We start from the raw sequence: 18352 nt of genomic DNA, 5'->3' as shown, positions 1-18352 counted from the left end.
CAGTCTTCTGCTTTCCCCCCTCATGTCTGCATGCTTTCGTTAAGCACTGTGTATGTGAGATTCCCCCAGCTGTTCCAGGTGAGGATAGTTATTCATTATCTTTGCTGTGTAGGATTGCAATGAATAATCACATGGAATATTTTTGTGAAATCCCAAATCATGCTACACTGATCATTTTTGTACAGCCTTTGCATGTACATACTTTCTCATTTCTGATGGGTACAAAAGTACTAGGGGGAATTTGGGGACGGCTGCAACAGAAAACTGCCATTGAGTTTAACAAAGTTGAACTCAGGTTTGAATTCCGTCAGTGGGTGAGAGCTGTAGACGTTCCACATTCAGGCAGGTGCTTGGTATTAACACTGAGAATCTTTCTCATGGTAGCTGATCTTAGGTGCAGCACGTACGTACAGGGAATATGTGAGTGTTAAGTATACAACTTGTTTTAAAAAATATCCTCGTAATCAGTATCCAGACCAAGAAACAGAACGTTATTACAATCGCTAAAGCCTTCTACTTTCTCCCTTCTTTTTAGTTCTCTTTAGTTCACACATTAGACTCAGATCTGTTTAGAGTAGCTAGAAACTTATGCAATCTGATTTTAAACACGTTTCTGTTGTGTTACAGGGGAGCAGTGTGCCAGCTCGATGCTGTTATTGTTCTGCTTTCAGGGTCCACACCCATCTGTGCTTGGGCTTTGGTCTAGGTCATTTGCACTCCTGCCAATTGCTGTTCAGGATACGACCCAGGTCAGAGGTAGAGCTTCCAAGGCCATGGGTTAAAATGGACATATTATTACTACAAGAAGCATCTCCTATTGTTTTTCTACTGTATTGTGTCTCAGAATCTCAGCAACAATACCTCCCTAGAGAACAAAGCAGCGTCCTTTTCCTCCTTGGGTTTCCCTAGCAATCTGGATTGTTCTCACTGAAAAGCATTTTTGCTCAAGTATCTGCATTTTTTATTTAGTATTTTTAATTAATTAATTAATTATGCTTTTTAAAAATTGCTATTCAATTAGAGTTGTCTGCATTTTCTCCCCATCCCTCCACCCCACCCCAGACAAACCCACCTCCGTCCCCCACCTCCACCCTCCCCCTTGGTTTTGTCCTTGTGTCCTTTATAATAGTTCCTGAAAACCCCTCTCCCCACTGTCCCCTCCCTCCTCCCCTCTGGTTATTGTTAGATTGCCCTTAACTTCAATGTCTCTGGTTATATTTTGTTTGCTTTATTCTTTTGTTGATTAGGAAAATCATTTTGTAACTGCACCTAGATATTGAATGACTTCAGATTTTGTGTAACTGTGGCAAAAATTTAAGATTGCCCTTGCTTCTTGTGTGGTCCTTCAAATTCATGTCCTTGTCCCTGTTTAGTAAATAAGCCACTTCCTGTAATTTGGCCATCAACAAAGTTGAGCAGAGGCATGTGATGTTGTCAAATGTCTTGATAAGTGCTGTTTGGTGTATTTATTTTCCAAATAATTTCTCTGTATGTTTCTTTAAATTTTTTATTGTTATCCAATTACAGTTGTATGCTTTTTCTCCCCATCCCTCCACCCCACTCCAGCTGAACCCACCTCCCTCCCCCAACTCCACCATTCCCCTTGATTTTTTCCATGAGTCCTTTATAGTAGTTCCTCCAATCCCCTCTCCTCGATGTCCCCTCCCCACTCCCCTCTGGCTATTGTTAAATTGTTCTTAACTTCAGTTAAGTCTCTGGTTATATTTTGTTTGCTTTTTTGTTTTGTCGATTATGCTCCAGTAAAGGTGAGATCTGTATGTCTTTAACATTCCCTTATTTTATCATCCACTTTCTTAAGTGACTATATTTCAAAATAATCAGCATGCCAAAGTGGTTTTGGGGGGTAGTATAACTGCTCGTCTTTCACTGTATAACATTGAATTCCCCTGGTACAAAGGTTTTACAGTTTACATATATATATATGTATGTATGTATGTATGTATTTGAAATGTATCAATCTATCTATCTAATCTGTATGGCTATAGATATTTTTCTACATTCTCACAATCCTTAGCATAGAATTGATATGAACAATGACTCAGTAAATGTGTGTTTTAAGTATTTTTCTCTGGTTAAGCTGGTGGATATCCAACAAAGTGTAGAAATAGTCATTAAAAGCTGCTTCTGCTAATGTTAGTTCATTTTCATGAAAGTATTTTTAGTAGTTTATTTTTTATGGTATTTTTTCATTACCATTTATCACCCTTATACTCTTGTTCACTTCTACCTACCCCATGAGTATGATCTTTTATAAAATATACGCTTTTGGATAATGCTTTACAAAATACAATGTACTGTACTATATACTGTTGCTCATAGTATAGTTCCGGTGGAGACTGAGGCAGAGGTAGTTGGAATCGTCAAATCTGAGGAATGTTCCGAGGTGAATGCTCTTTACTTAGAGTGTAAGTGTCATGTGTGTCTTTACAGAGCCATCACTTCAGTGCCCACAACCATTCATGTACTTTCTGGAGGGTGATGGAATGTGTATTGCCAAGCCTCATACCCTGAGATTGTTGTTTTAGTGACATATAACAGGAGGCAAAATGTCATCTAATACATCATTTCAGTATCTATTTGTCTGTTTTGTCATTTGGTGTGACTGACACCACGCAGGTACTTTGGATAATGCACATGGAATGCTCAGTGCTTGAGCTAAGAACACGCACATTCTGATCTTGGAGATGGTGATATAGTAACAGATGATATTAGTACAATGCTTAAAGGAGATAGTTGCCTGTGATTTAAGATTGGGGTATTTAACCAAAGTTGAGAAGTGTGTCGTTTCATTCTTAGGATGTTTGAAGTAGGTACATTAAGCACACTTTATACATTAAAGGGAGAGGGGTGTGTGTGTGGGTGTGAGTGTGTGTGTAAAGAGAAGAGGACCTAAGTGAGAAGCCTTGTGCAGTCCACTACTCTGTCCTCCAGGGAGAAGGAGAGAGAGCCTCCAGGGTTTTCTGCAGAATGGCAACCTTAAAATTAAATGAATATTCCTAGACCCTGAAATTATATAATGTTTTAATAATGGTATTAATAATTATTCAACAGTAGAGAAAGTATCAGGTACAATTACCTTAAGTTATTGAAATAGATTTTAGCGTTACTTAACATCCAACCTCTAAGCAATGACCACTATTACAATTGTGTTTAAACTAAAGTTTCAGTTTATTTTACAGATTGACAGAGAACCAAATTAAGGCATTACAACTGGAATACTAATGTAAATACTATTTGTCTGTTTGTTTGTTTGTTTTTCATCAAACATAAATTCTTGTTAATAACTCTTGAACTTCAACTACATCAATTGGGAATTTCATGGTTTTTATTAAAGTTAATTAGTATAATGCTGTGAACATGTTGTAAAGGGAGATAAAATACATATATTAAGCACACTTTATACATTAAAGGAATAGAAGCTATTAGAGGAGGTCAAGGTCCAACACCCCCAAGCACTGTTCATGCAATTTCTGTTCAGTTGTCAAGAGCAGGTATCTGTTCCCCAGAGCGAGGGCAAGAGGGGAAATGCACAGTCTGAGGTGAAGGCTGTGATGTGCCAAATTAATGTAGAGCTGCTGATGCTGCTGACCCCTGGGGTAGCACGATCACAAATAGAGGTTCTGAGAAGTTGTCTACATCCCATAAACCGTGTCCCTGATGGTTACCCAGCCTTGGGCAAAGAAGAAATACAGGTGGGTTTTGTGTAAAATGAACACGCTAGAATAAAACAAAACAGTTATTCTACTTTTCATACACAAAGGCTGCTTTTTCCATCTGTCTTGCAAGGGGACACGTCATTCATTGCATAAATGGTTTTGAATGGAATCCTGAAAATGAGCACTGGAAGTAACAAAGTAGAAATATCGGTGAACCAGATAGAGAAGAGCCTTGCAGTTATAGGACTCTGAGCGAAGGCAGGACAGTTTTAATTTACTCTTACTCATTCATTTACTACTTATTACTTCTAAGTGTTATGATGGGAAATTTATAGGGTGATACAAGCACATAGGAAGAAGACAACAAAAACTAACTTAAACCACTAAAACTCCCTTCTGGCTCAGCAAGTTTACTAAAATAATTTGCTTAAAAAATGGAACTTTAATTATAGAGGAACATGGTACTATGCCCATATCTCTCTGGGATATATACCCATGAAGAGAGCAAAGTAATACATACAGACCCTCTTTACAAAACCAAGAGTAAGCCTATTACGTGTCTTTAGTTTGAAGAGATGAAGATTCATGATGACTATTCTCTGCATTCAATTTAAGCACAGAAGTTAATAAAGAAATGTTCAGAGTTGTATTTCTGAGACTACAGAAAACTGTGTCATACTGCCTAAATTTTAATTCTCAACAACTGTAAATAAATATTTTTTGGTGAACATGTTTTTGCTCAAAACATAATTTAGTGACAACTTTTTTCAGGGCACCTTTCACATCCTTATTCCTCAAACTGTAGATGAGTGGGTTTAACATGGGGATGACAACTGTGTAGAAAACAGAGGCCACTTTGTCTGTGTCTTTGGAGTAACTCAAGTTGGGTCGGAAATACATGAAGAGGAGTGTCCCATGAAATATAGCCACAGTGGTTAAGTGGGAGGCACAGGTGGAGAAGGCTTTGTGTCTGCCCTCAGCCGATGTCATGCGAAAGATGGTAGTTATGATGTAGCTGTAGGAGAGGAGGACAGTGATGATGCTGGACCCCACTACACAACTACACAAAACGGTCATTGCTATTTCACTGATGGTTGTGTCTGAGGTGGAGATGGCTAGTAAGAGTGGTAAGTCACAGAAAAAGTGATTGATAATATTGGAATTGCAGAATGACAACTGAATTGTGAAATAGGTAAAGATTGCCATATCTATAAATCCTGTGGTGTAGGCAGTGGCCACGAGCTGGATGCACACTCTCCTGGACATGGTCACTGTATACAGAAGGGGATTACAAATGGCAACGTAACGGTCATATGCCATGACAGACAGCATGACACATTCCACACCCCCAAAGGCACCGAAAAGCATTTGAACCATGCATAAATTATATGCAATCTTCTTTTGCTCAGATAAGAAATCAGCCAGCATCTTGGGAGAGACAATGGAGGAGTAGCAGACATCACAGAAAGACAGATTGCTCAGGAAATAATACATGGGCGTGTGGAGCCGGGGTTCCATGTGGATCAGCAGGATCATCCCTAGGTTGGCGATCACAGTGATGCCATAAACCAGCAGGAAGAGCCCAAAGAGCCCCTGCTGCACATCCCGCCTGCCAGAGAGTCCTAAGAGTATGAAGTCTGTGAACACGGTGCAGTTCTCAACAGCCATCAGTCATGTCTGAAAATCCCTGGTTGTGGAGGAAGGAAATGCAAGTGGAGGGAAAAGCATCTTTCTTCTTAGCACTTAAATGGCTAGTTCTTTCTATTTGTCAGCAGTTAGAAAAAGAGCTCAACAATGTACATTCTCTTTAAGTGAACTGACTCTGCAATGTTTCCAATTTAATATGAATTGATTGAATGATAATAATACAGCTTATATAGATAGGTACCACAATTTGATCCAAATTAGATCATTTAATTTCCATACCTACCTATGTAGAATTTTCCATGTTATAGATTAAGAAATTGATGTCCTCGGAATCAACCCAGTTTTTCGTAGAACTATTTGGCTCAGATAACCCATATCTAATTACATGGTTGTTTCTATTCCTGATGTATTGTAAGTGTTGTCATATTCTGAAATAAAAATGCATAGAGAAGTGAAAGATGCAGGTAACAAAAATATTTCTTTCTCCCCTCATTATCCAATATTGTAAAGCAGTGAGATCACTGACTTTTTTGTTGATGTAATGTCTGCCCACTTCCCCATCATCCCCTTGACTTATCCAGACTCAGTAACCAAGGGATAAAGATAGTCTGTGATCCAGGACTCCCAGAGCAGGGAGCATTCACTAGAGGAGAAGGTGGAGGGGTCTCCATGGACGGTAGGTTAGAGGGCACAGGCTGGAACAAGTAGGGCTAACTGTGTGCCCTCTGACATCACTGCTCGGACAGGTGTGTTGGGATCTGACAGTAGGCATCCTGGTAGCACAGGTGACCCAGTGGCAAGTGTGGATTGCTGTGTGAGACCCTCCAGTCTAATCTGCTAGAACCCACTGAATCTATTCACCAAAAGATCAGATGTGCAGGATACAAGGTAATGTCTCATGTGTCCACAGTCCCATAACCTCAGAGAAACTCCCATCTGAACTGGGCCCCATCCAACTCCCTAGACATTGTGACATTGCTTGACTGTGTTCTTGATCCCCTTCCTCTTGAGAATCTCTGAAATCTGCTTTCCTTTGGTTAAAAAGAGTTGGTCCTTGGAAGGTCAATAAAATTCTATGTTCTATTGTTATATTCTACACAAACAAGGCATATCATGTATAATATAATATGTGACCTCTTCTATCCTGTGGGAATATGAGAAAATGGAGAAGAGTGTAGAATAGAAAAGAATTACATTTGAACAATGACGTGTGATCCATATGCAGGTCTCTAAAAACCCTGGTCACAACTCATCTAATTATCTGTGCTTGTAGAGACATTTCCTAAAAAGAAACTTCATTTCCAATCAATAATATTTATAAAATATGTAAAAGTACAGGTAAGATAATAAAAACAAACAATACCTAACCATTTTCAGAAATAAAATACTTACATTTTATTCTTTGCCATTATGAATGTCTTTAAAATAATGAGATTGATAAAAGTAAGGAAAAGTTTGTATACTATTTCTTACTCTCCATTAGTTTTATAACATGCTTTATCAAATAAAGATAAAAGAACAAAGCAATCTAAAATAGAAATGAGAAAACCACAATAAAATCCTGTACCTGTTCCAGATCCCGGACTTCTTTGTTGCCTGCTTTCTGTTTGCCAGAGGGTTCAGCACTGTCCCCTCGGTGACCTGCCTTATATCAACCTGGCTGTGTCTGGAACTGGGTGCTGGTGTCTTAGGAACAAGGGACAGGTATAACAAGATGTTGTATCATCTGTTATTCCCTACAGGCTGGTGATTGAGAAAGAAACATGGACCTTTTGAAAATGTTGCTTTTGTCCCTCCCTACCTTCTTGCCTAATGTTGTACTTACTTAGCAATAGTAAAATGAGTGTATTGAGGGCTCTTTGCGTCCAGCTCACCAAATCTTGTCCAGGTATATTGTTTCCATCTCAAAATTATCAGAAACAACTACTCAAGTTACACACAAAGACACACATATAAAAATAATCACACATTAAACATTTTCACAAAACAAATATTTTTGTAAATACAGACAAAACTGACTATAATCATAGTGCTTAGGGAAAAACAAATTTTGTTGTCTATTATGGGATTTTAAATACTCAAACAAAAGTTACATCAAAATAAATACAGCTTATATGCAAATAGTTATTCTGAATAATAACAATGCAGCCTTTTATTCATACTTCTTTTGCTAATATCATTAGGTTTATAGAGAATCTTGAGACCTTAAAATTTTGAAATGAGTACAATTACACATACATAATTTTTCATAGCTAGGTTCTTCTTTAAAATACACTCTAGGAAATGAACGTTAAGAGAATATAAATATGACAGTAAATAAACTCAATTTTGGCAACAGAGTGAGATGTTTTATGTTGTATTATAATCACCATATATTATCATATATGTTTTGATACATATATCCTCAGTGGTTTATAATAAAGTCATTATTTGATACAGAAATTGAAACCTAGAGGTAACAAGTAGAGTCTATGAAATTTTCATTAAACTCGTAAAAGTTGTTCAAAATAGGTGTTCTTTGAATGTTTGGTAAAATTCACCTGTGAAGCCATCTGGTCCAGTACTTTGGTTTGTTAAGAGGTTTTGGTTACTGCTTCAATTTCTTAGTTGTAATCTGTGTATTTAGATTCTCTGATTCTTCCTGATTCAGTGTTGCAAGATTGTATGTTTCTAGCAACTAATCTATTTTTTCCTGATTAACTTGTTAGAGTATAGTTGTTTGTGCTCCTTTCTTACAACCATTTGTATTTCCTTGGTGTGGAGAAGAGGGATATCTCGTGCACTATTGGTGAGCTTGCAGATTGGTGCAGCCATGGTAGAAAGCAGTATGGAGTATTTTTTTAAAAATTAAAAATAAAACTGATTTATGGCCCAGCAATTCCATTTCTGGGAATTTATGCTTGGTAATGACATTAAGGGAAATGAGGTTCATTAGACTCCTTGTCCCTGGAAACAATATTAGAAGTGCCAACACATTGAAAGTCCTAGAGGAAAACATAGGCAGGAATATCTCAGATATTCCATGCAGCAGTATTTTCACCTACATTTCCCATAGAGCAAGTGACATAAAGGAAAGAATAAACGAATGAGACTTAATCAAAATAAAAAGCTTCTGCACGGCTAAAGAAAATATCAGCCAAATGAAAAAGGAACCTACCATATGGGAAAATGTATTCACAAATGATATCTCGGACAAAGGTTCGATCTCCAAAATATATAAAGAACTCACATGACTCTACTCCAGGAAGAAAAACAAGCCAATTAAAAAATGGCTAAAGGACCTGAACAGACAATTCTCCAAACAGGACATACAGAAGGCCCAGAGATACAGGAAAGGATGCTAGCCATTAGAAAGGTGCAAATTAAAACCACAGTGAGATACCACTCCACACCAGTGAGAATGGCCACCATAATCAATCAACAAACAAGTACTGGTGAGGCTGTGGAGAAAAGGGAACCCTAGTGCACTGTTGGTGGGAATGAAGACTGGTGCAGCCACTCTGGAAAACACTAGGAATTCCCTCAGAAAAGTAAAAATGGGACTGACTTTTGACCCAGTGATACCACTGCTGGGGTTATCCCTGAAGAATGCTGAAGCAGCAATTCAAAAGAAGCTATGCACCCCAATGTTCACAGCAGCACAATTTCCAATGGCCAAGTACTGGAAGCAACCCAAGTGCCATTCAGGAAACGAGTGGATCAAAAAATTATGGTACGTTTACCCAATGGAATACTGCGCAGCAGAGAGAAAGAAGGAGCTCCTACTCTTGCAACAGCATGGAAGGATCTGGAGAGAATTATGCTAAGTGAACTAAGCCAGGCTTTGAAGGACAAATACCATATGATCTCACCTATGAGTGGTCAACCAAACAAACAAGCAAGCAAAACATAACCAGAGACATTGAAATAAAGAACAAACAATCAGAAACCAAAGGGATGGTGGGTGTGAAATAATGGAGTAAAATAGGGGAAGGGTCACTAATGAACATACATGAAGGACACATGGACAAACCAAAGAGTAGGAACGAGGTTGTGGGTAGGGGGATTGGTTAGGCAGGCGTGAGTAGTGTGGGAAATTGGAGACAACTGTAGTTGAACATCAATAAAAAAAGAAAGTGCTCACATTTTGAATAAGACACTTTTGTTTAAAAATATAGTGATCATGTATAAGCAACTTGACATATTATTACAGACATATTCCTTAAAAGTTGCTCCATTATTTTACAAGAATATACTGAACTTTTTTGTAGACAAGGCAGTCCTGGAACTAAATATTTTACAACATTAAATTTCTGAAATTTCTTAGAATCTAATGGTGCATTCACAGATTCGCTTTTTGGAGAACATTTTTGATATGTAATGTACATGATATTACTTAAATTATAAGTATATAGCTAGACAAATTTAAAATATATACTGTTTAACCAAGACCAAAACAACAAATAGAAACCCAAAACAGAATCACCAAAGCATTCTACTCTAGGATATCCTGTTTAAAAATGATTTTATGGATTTGTGTTTAGAGAGAGGGCACAGGAGGGAGAAAAAGAAGGAGAGAAACATGTTGTGAGAGGGAAAGAGCAGTTGGTTGCCTCTTGTACACGCCCCGGCAGTGAATGAACCTGCCACCTGTATCTGTGCCCTGATTGGGAATCAAACTGGCAACCTTTCACTTTGCAGATGACACCCGACAGACTGAGCCTCATCCGTCAGAGCACCTGAAATCCTCTGAAGTCACTAGTGTCTTCATGCAAAGCAATAACTACATTTTGGTTATTATCACAGAAGATTAGTTTTGAACTGAGCACAAGTAGACACCTAAAGCACGTGCTGCTGTGGTCAGTGACACACTTGTCCACGTTTTTGCGTACAGTTGTAAAGATGGATCCGATCGGTGTAGAGCATAGTTTTGTACAAGTATATTGTCACTTTTTGATCTACTTTAATGAGCATGGTAGGCAGTGGAGTTGTTTTCTCTTTTGTTATTACTACTAATATTCATGTGAAAACTCCTGAAATACCATTTGGTAGATATAAACACCCATTTATCTTGTATATAAAAGCGGGAGTTGAAATGTGTGTGGGTGTGTATGTGAAATTTATATTTAGTAAATATTATCATACAGTTTTCTATGAAGTCTGCCAATCCACCTGGCAGTAACACACTGCCCTTGTGTGAGTCCCTTGTTGAACATCCTCACCAGAAACTAAGAGGATCTTTTCCTTTAATTGCAGTCATCACTTGGAGTATTTGATATTCCTGACAGCTAAGAAAGTTGAATATTCACTATTATACACTGTGTCTCATAGTGCAAATTCAGAATTGAAGGCCTGTGAAGGAGACCAGCTTGGTGGTAGTGATGCTCCCGCATCCCAAACTCTCTGTCTGTCTGCCATCACTGCCACTTCCAGTTCAGGTGTGACTGGCCTACAGCTGTAATGCATTCCCCTGGTATGAGTGTGTTCCCTGCCATCTGCCATTGTCTCAATCATGCCCAGTGGGTACGTGCACTGACAGACTCATGTTACTATAATCCAGGATGCAGTGACTTGAATAAAGAATAAGATTACTCACTTTTAAACCCCTCATTTGACAGAGTGGAACCTGAGGTCCGAAGAGAAAGAGTGGTTTGTTGAAGGTCACAGGCAGAGTAGGATGGGAGGAGAAACTCTGACTGAATATTGTAATTGCCTCCATGGTTCAGAGCATGTTTCTGCAGAAGATTTCAAGCTCAGTTGAGTAGCTGTCTCTTCATATGGAGCCACAAGCTTATAGATACCATGCAAATTATTTCATTTTTGATTCATCAAATTTTGCTAACCAAATTTTTACCACACAGAGCTGTTTGCTTGGATTATTATACATAGACCCTTCATCCTTGGTAGTGCTTGTGTTTGGAGATATTAATGCCTGAGCAGAAATAAAGAACTCTAGTTAAGGAATTATTGTGTAACACTGATTGATTACACAAAATTACTGAAGGAGACTATGCTCAGGAGCCAGAGATGGGAAGACAAACCTACAGATGTTGGGACGACAGTGTAGTCGTCTTCTGGGGAATGAACCCTACTGAAGTTAGGACTGTAAGTTGAAAGAAGGTATATCAAGTGTGTGTGAAAAGAGTCCAGCCATTGTTAATATGAGAACCATTTGTGTCACATCAATGTAGCCTGTCAGCCAAAGAGCTTGGACTGGAATGCACATGACTGAACAATGACCACTTCCCTGCACTAGTCAGTGGGGCAGCATAATGGTATGAACATGGTGTAAAGAGATATAAAGTACATACATTAAGCACCTTTATACATTAAAGGGAGAGTGGCTATTAGAGAAGGTCAAGGTCCTCCACCCCCAAGCACCGTTCATGCAATTTCTGTTCTGTTGACAAGAGCAGGTATCTGTTCCCCAGATCGAGGGCAAGAGGGAAAATCCACAGTCTGAGGTGAAGGCTGTGATGTGCCAAATAAATGTAGAGCTGCTGATGCTGCTCACCCCTGGGGTGGCACGATCAGAAATAGAGGTTCTGAGAAGTTGTCTACATCACATGAACCGTATACCTGATACCTAGCCAGCCTTGGGCAAAGAAGAAATACAGGTTGGTTTTGTGTAAAATGAACATGCTAGAAAAAAACAAAACAAAGTTATTGTCTTTTTCATAGACAAAGGCTGCATTTTCCATCTGTATTGCAGGGGGCACATCTTCACTTATTGCATAAATATTTATGAATGCCACCCTGAAAATGAGCATTGTAAATAACAAAGTAGAAATACCTGTGAACCAGATAGAGAGGAGCCTTGCAGTTATTGGACTCTGAGCAAAGGCAACAGTTTTAATTTACTCTTACTCATTCATTTACTAGTTATTACTTCTAAGTGTTATGATGGGAAATTTATAGGATGATATGAGCACATAGGAAGAAGACAGCAGAAGGTAATTTAAACCACTGAAGCTCCCTTCTGGTTCAGCAAGTTTATTAAAATCATTTGCTTAAAAATGGAGCTTTAAACCTGCAGGAGCATGGTACTATGCCCGTAATTGTCTGAGATATATACCAATGAATAGAGCAGAGTAATACATAAAGACCCCCTTTACAAATCCAAGAGTAAACCTATTACGAGTCTTTAGTTTGAAGAGATGAAGATTCATGATGACTATTCTCTGCATTCAATTTAGGCACAAAGGGAATAAAGAAATATTCAGATTTATTTGTGAGACTACAACAAAACTGTGTCCAAGTGCCTAAATTGCAATTCTCAACATCTCTAAATGAATATTTTTTGGTGAACATGATTTCAATGGGAACATAATTTAGTGACAACGACCTTTTTGAGGGCACCTTTCACATCCTTATTCCTCACACTGTAGATGAGTGGGTTTAACATGGGGATGACAACTGTGTAGAAAACAGCGGCCACTTTGTCTGTGTCCATGGAGTAGCTCAAGTTGGGCCGGAAATACATGAAGAGGAGTGTCCCATAAAACATAGCCACAGCAGTTAAATGGGAGGCACAGGTGGAGAAGGCTTTGCGTCTGCCTGTGGTGGACTTCATGTGAAGGATGGTAGTTATGATGTAGCTGTAGGAGAGGAAGACTGTGATGACGCTGTACCCCACTACACAACTACAGTAAATGGTCATTGCTATTTCATTGGTGGTTGTGTCTGAGGTGGAGATGGCTAGTAAGGGTGGTAAGTCACAAAAGAAGTGATTGATGATATTGGAATTGCAGAATGACAATCGAAGTGTGAAATAGGTAAAGATTGCCATATCCATAAAACCTGCAGAGTAGGCAGTGGCCACCAGCTGAGTGCACACTCTCCTGGACATGGTCACTGTATACAGAAGGGGATTACAAATGGCCATGTAATGGTCATAGGCCATGACAGACAGCATGACACATTCTGCATCTGCAAAGGCCCCAAAAAGCATTTGAACCACACATAAATTATATGCAATCTTCTTCTGCTCAGATAAGAAATCAGACAGCATCTTGGGACAGACAGAGGAGGAGTAGCAGACATCACAGAAAGACAGATTGCTCAGGAAATAATACATGGGCGTGTGGAGTCGGGCGTCCATGCTGATCAGCAGGATCATCCCTAGGTTGGCGATAACCGTGATGCCATAAACCAGCAGGAAGAGCACAAGGAGCCCCTGCTGCACATCCCGCCTGCCAGAGAGTCCTAAGAGTATGAAGTCTGTGAACACGGTGCAGTTATCAACAGCCATCACTCAGGTTGGCAATCCCTGGTTGTGGAAGAAGGACATGGATGTTCAGTGTTAACATCATCTATCTTATCAGTTAAATTGCTGATTCTTTCTATTTCTCAGTAATCAGAAAAAGAAGTAAACAATGCCAGAACTCCTTGAGGAAATCTGACTCTTTGGAAATACTTGATATATAATGTGAATCCATAAACGTTAATGATCCTATCTCTTACATTTATATAACATTATACCTAGTTTGTGGCACAGTTTTATATTAAATCATGCTTTTTCCATACCAACCTATGTAGTATTTGTGATAATTTTTGTTACTCCTTTCTTAGAAATGGAGAAATTAATGCTTTCATAGCTGAGGCAATAGTTCTTTAATTACTTGGTTCAGTTACCCACTCTTCTGATAAGATTGTTGCTGTTTTTCAGTATTGTGGAGCCTGTGTTACATCCTGTAATTGAGAAGCACAGTTAGCTGAGAGGTACAAAGAGTGGATATGTTGTTTTATTTTCCTTCACTGTTAGAATTGTGGACGGGCAGAGACATGGTGGTGTCTGGATAGAACATTCCCCTAATCCCTACTCACCCCTCATGTCCTTTCCAGTCTCCACAGCCAGTGAGAGAGATAGTCTGTGATTCAGGACCCCCTGGAACAGGAGGGTGCTGGTGCTCGGGAAGAGGCTGGAGGGTCCCCATGGCGAGAGTTAGACAGAAATAAGCCTGCGCTAACCATGCTCCCTCTGACAGTGGCTGCTGTTCAGCAGAGCTTCTGCAGAATGTTTGGGACCTGACTCCAGGCATGCTGGTCTCAGGGGTGACAGAGAGGAAAGAAAGTGTTGTTGGATGTCCCCGTGGGTCACTTTCCTCTAACCAACTAGAATCCACAGTATGTATTCACCAACAGAACAGATGTGTCAATGTCAGGATAAAAGTCCTCATCTGTCCACAGCCCAGTAAATTCAGAGAGAATTCATGTTGAACCATGTCTCCATTTCCCTAAAATTTGATATATTGCTTCTTGTTTTCTTTCATTCCTATTTTCCTTAAGTAGCTCTGAAATCTGCCCTTCTTTGTTTTAAAAGCATTGGTCTTTGGGAGGCCAATTATGTTGTATGTCCCACTGTTCTAATTTACCCAATGAATTATGTTATGTGTGTTGTATGTGACCCCTTGTGTTCTGTGCAAATAGTGACAGTGGATTGGAAGATAGAAGAACAGAAACAGAAAAGCAGATTAATGATGTAGTATCCATGGGTGTTTCTCCAAACCCTTGGCATAAACTCATTTGAACATCTGTTCCTGAAAACACATCTTTTAAAAATGCTTTGATATTTCTTTTAAAATATACAAAGTATAGGTAAGAGATTAAAAATGAAAAGTCCTATCACCTCCACTATTCATGCTGGCATTTCATTGTATTTCCTTCCATTTATATATATGTCTTTATAATAGATTGATAAAAGTAATTAAAATTTTGTATAACATTACATACCCTTTATAGGTTAGATAGCATATATTCAGTGCAATGATGATAAAAATTAGAGAAATCTGATACAGACATCAGAGGAACAGCAAGTCCAGGTGCACTGACTTCCGTGCTCCACCCAGTCTGTCTGCAGGAGGGCTCAGCCCTGCCTCCCCACTGAGCTGCGTTATTTTGCTGTTTCTGTGTCTGCTTGCTGGGCGTTGAACACGGCCTCTCAGGAATACGTGGCATATTCAATTAATTACATGTTTTGTCATGTGTTATTTTTCTACAGGCAGGGTGATTGAGGAAGAACTACAGATTTAAAAAACTGTTAGGTGTGTTGAAAAACCACCTAAGTATTTTTCCACCAGGTAACCACAAGAGAGTGCTGTACCTGGGGGACCAAAGAGCTCCACTACCATTGTCTTATTTCCCCGGGGATGTATGTAGAGGAGGCAGAGTCCTCCTTGGTCACCTTCTTCAGATTCCTCCCCACCCTCATTTTCCCCTCAGGTGCTTCTTGTCTCCAGGGATGCCAGCTGCCTCAGGGGACACACCCTTCAAGCAGGATCTAAAGGTGATCTTCATAAACTGGGAGCCCCTGTAGTGTAACTCCCACTCCCCATGACATCCGGAGTATGGAGAGCAATATATTGTCAAAACGTAGATAATTTAAATTCATTCCCAAAGGCTTTATGTTCTAATACACTGACTTTCTTTAACTACATGTGGAAGGGGGAAGAATCACAAGACAATTTAAGACTTCAGAGCAAACAAGGTAGAAAATATTTTTTATATCTACAGGGTTTCCCTGATATCACAGGCACCCCACACCCAGTGCTGCAGAGAGAACAGTCTACTCATAATCTCCTCCTTCCAGATAATGGCTGTTTGCCCCTGAGGCTTGGGTCTTTATGACAAAGTGCAGCACAGGACAATGTCACCAGGGAAAACCAGTTCAGTAAGGCTTCCTGGGTCAGGAACAAGGAAAGTAGTGACTGAAGGCTGCTAAAAATACCTCTTATATGTAAGTGAGGTAGTACTTTCTGGTGAGAAAAGACAATTATTTAATGAAGTAGTTTATATGAAAGTCATATGCTTTGTAAATTTTACAATAATATTTTGAAAATGTGTGTATATAAGAAACTGGAGCATCTGTAATTCCCACCATGTGCTCCCCAGCCATGAGCAGGGTGCACACTCTGCTGGACATGGGAATGTAAAGAGGAAGGGGTTGGTACTGGCCTTGTGCCCATCCTGGGCCATCACCACCAACTTCAGACACTGAGACTCTGCAAAGGTGCAGAAGATCAAGCATTGCAGAGAGTAGCGACTGAAGGGAACTCACTTCTTGGCAATGAAACCTACCAGTGTTCTGGGTCCAGTTGCTGTGCTGTAGCAGAAGTCACTGAAAGAGTGGTCGCTGAGGAAAAAATACATCAGCGTGTGCACCCAGAACCAAACCAAAAGAAAAAGAACGTTACTAGCATCTCAGAAAATGTACCCACACCAATCACAGATTGATGTCCAGTATGCTTGATCAGTTTTTATGCTTTTGAGGTTTACAGTAGTCAAACCATGTAATTTTTTACCCATCTTTGTCTGGCTTGTTCACTCAACATTATGCCTGTGAAATTTCTCTGTGCTGTTGCTTGTGGAAGCAGTTCATTCATCGTCATTGCTGCGTAGTTTTCAAACGTACAAACTTAATATGAAGTAATTTGTCAAATCTGGACCATGGGTCAGCAAACTACAGCACGTAAAGAGTTATTGAAGCTGCGATGCACCATTTCTTTACATATTGTCGATGGTTTCTCTTATGAAACAAAGGCTAATCTCAGTGCTTGTGGAAAAATTTTATAGCTCATATATCTTAAAAGTGTGTACTACTTATCACTTTAAGGAAAAGTGTGTCAGCTCCTGATTTAATGTGTTGAGGAAAAAATGAGTTGTTTTCAGTTTTATACTGTTGCAAATAATTCAATGGTGAGTATTCTGTACATGTGTTTGGGTGAACATATTCATTGGTTTCCCTGGAGTATAATTCTAAGATTGTTGTTTGGGTCATAGGCATCTATATGGTTAACATCCATGAAGTGCTTCAAATGGCTTAGGCAGTCTTCCCATCATTCACTCAGTTAAGCATGTAACAATCAGTGACACAGGTAGTATATTCTCCCCATTTCACAGATAGTTAACTGAGGCATAGAAAAATCAAGTAACTTATTCAAAGTGCCTCTCAATAGCTGAGTACAGAGGTGGCTCATGAATCAAGGTAACCTGGCTTCTTCCCTCATCCAGTAATCTACCTTGTGAATGGATAACCTGTACATGATCACATACCCACATTTCTGAGGTGTTTACTGTATCCTTTAAGACAACCAGCTACAGTCCATGGTAGCATAAACTTTAAGCACTGATTTTAAAACTTTTAAATATTTTCTTATAATTTGGGGCCATGAAATGCGTTGTACTTTGTGAAAAACGAGGGTTTGATGCAATTCTTGTGAGAGAAGTTGTGTGTGTGCTGGTAAGGCCATTGGGGGTTGCCAGTTAGAGCTCGGAATTAGGGAATGGATACATCTTGGAAAGTTGTATCTCACAAGGAATCTACCTTCAGTCCTGTGGCTTTCCTAGTGGTGTCATTTATGTATTTGTTTGTCAAACTATGAACAAACAGGTTCAGCATGAGGAGGACCATGGCTTAGAACTGAGATAAATTTATCAATATTGGGAGAAGACTGCCCTGATGGGTGGCCACAGAAATCAGGTGAGAGGCACATAGAGAGAAGGTATTTCTTCTTCCAGTGATAAAGCACATCTTTAAGTCTGAGAAAAGGGTGAAAAAGTAGGATTTGGTCATGCGATAAACGGATCACTTACACTGAGCTGCACTATGTGGAGAGAAGCCACTCATTTATTGATGTGTCTTTGCAGGCTAGCTTCACCAGGGGAGGGCATCACAGAAAAATGATTCATAACCTTTTTTGTCACAGTACATCAGAATAAATGCAAAGGATGTGTGAACCAAGGAATTCTTGTTGCCTCCAATGTGTGACAAGACACGGGCTTTCTTAACTTAACTGTATTTCAAAATAATCAGTATGCCAAAGTGGCATTTTGGGGGGTAGTATAATGGCTCTTCTTTCATTGCATAACATTGAATTAGTTGGTACACACATTTTGTAATTTACATATGTATATGTATGCATGTATTTGAAATCTATCACTCTATCTATCTCATCTATATGGCTATAGATATGTTTTTCTACATTCTCACAATCCTTAGCATAGAACTGATATGAATAATGACTCAGTAGATGTGTGTTTTAAGTATTTTT

At 39.2% G+C, this 18352-nt stretch overlaps 2 protein-coding genes across 2 annotated transcripts; both read right to left on the bottom strand.

Moving 5' to 3' along the window:
* Positions 1–3772: 3772 nt before the first annotated feature.
* On the bottom strand, positions 3773–5488 carry LOC128781005 (olfactory receptor 5AP2-like). Its single transcript, XM_053925017.2, has one exon. The coding sequence runs from the start codon at positions 5343–5345 to the stop codon at positions 4374–4376; it is 972 nt and encodes a 323-aa protein (XP_053780992.1). The 5' UTR covers positions 5346–5488; the 3' UTR covers positions 3773–4373.
* Positions 5489–12618: 7130 nt separating this feature from the next.
* Positions 12619–13554, bottom strand: LOC128780839 (olfactory receptor 8U9). Its single transcript, XM_053923860.1, has one exon. The coding sequence runs from the start codon at positions 13552–13554 to the stop codon at positions 12619–12621; it is 936 nt and encodes a 311-aa protein (XP_053779835.1).
* Between the last annotated feature and the right edge of the window lie 4798 nt (positions 13555–18352).

The sequence above is a fragment of the Desmodus rotundus genome, chromosome 5 (genome assembly GCF_022682495.2).
Source record: "Desmodus rotundus isolate HL8 chromosome 5, HLdesRot8A.1, whole genome shotgun sequence".
Lineage (NCBI taxonomy): Eukaryota > Metazoa > Chordata > Mammalia > Chiroptera > Phyllostomidae > Desmodus > Desmodus rotundus.
Note: the sequence above shows the minus strand (reverse complement) of the source record. Positions and strands in the feature narration are given on the sequence as shown.

What these genes read in the sequence shown, in the direction of transcription:
- LOC128781005 (XM_053925017.2), bottom strand. Translation starts at nt 5,345, where the DNA reads ATGGCTGTTGAGAACTGCACCGTGTTCACAGACTTCATACTCTTAGGA.
- LOC128780839 (XM_053923860.1), bottom strand. Translation starts at nt 13,554, where the DNA reads ATGGCTGTTGATAACTGCACCGTGTTCACAGACTTCATACTCTTAGGA.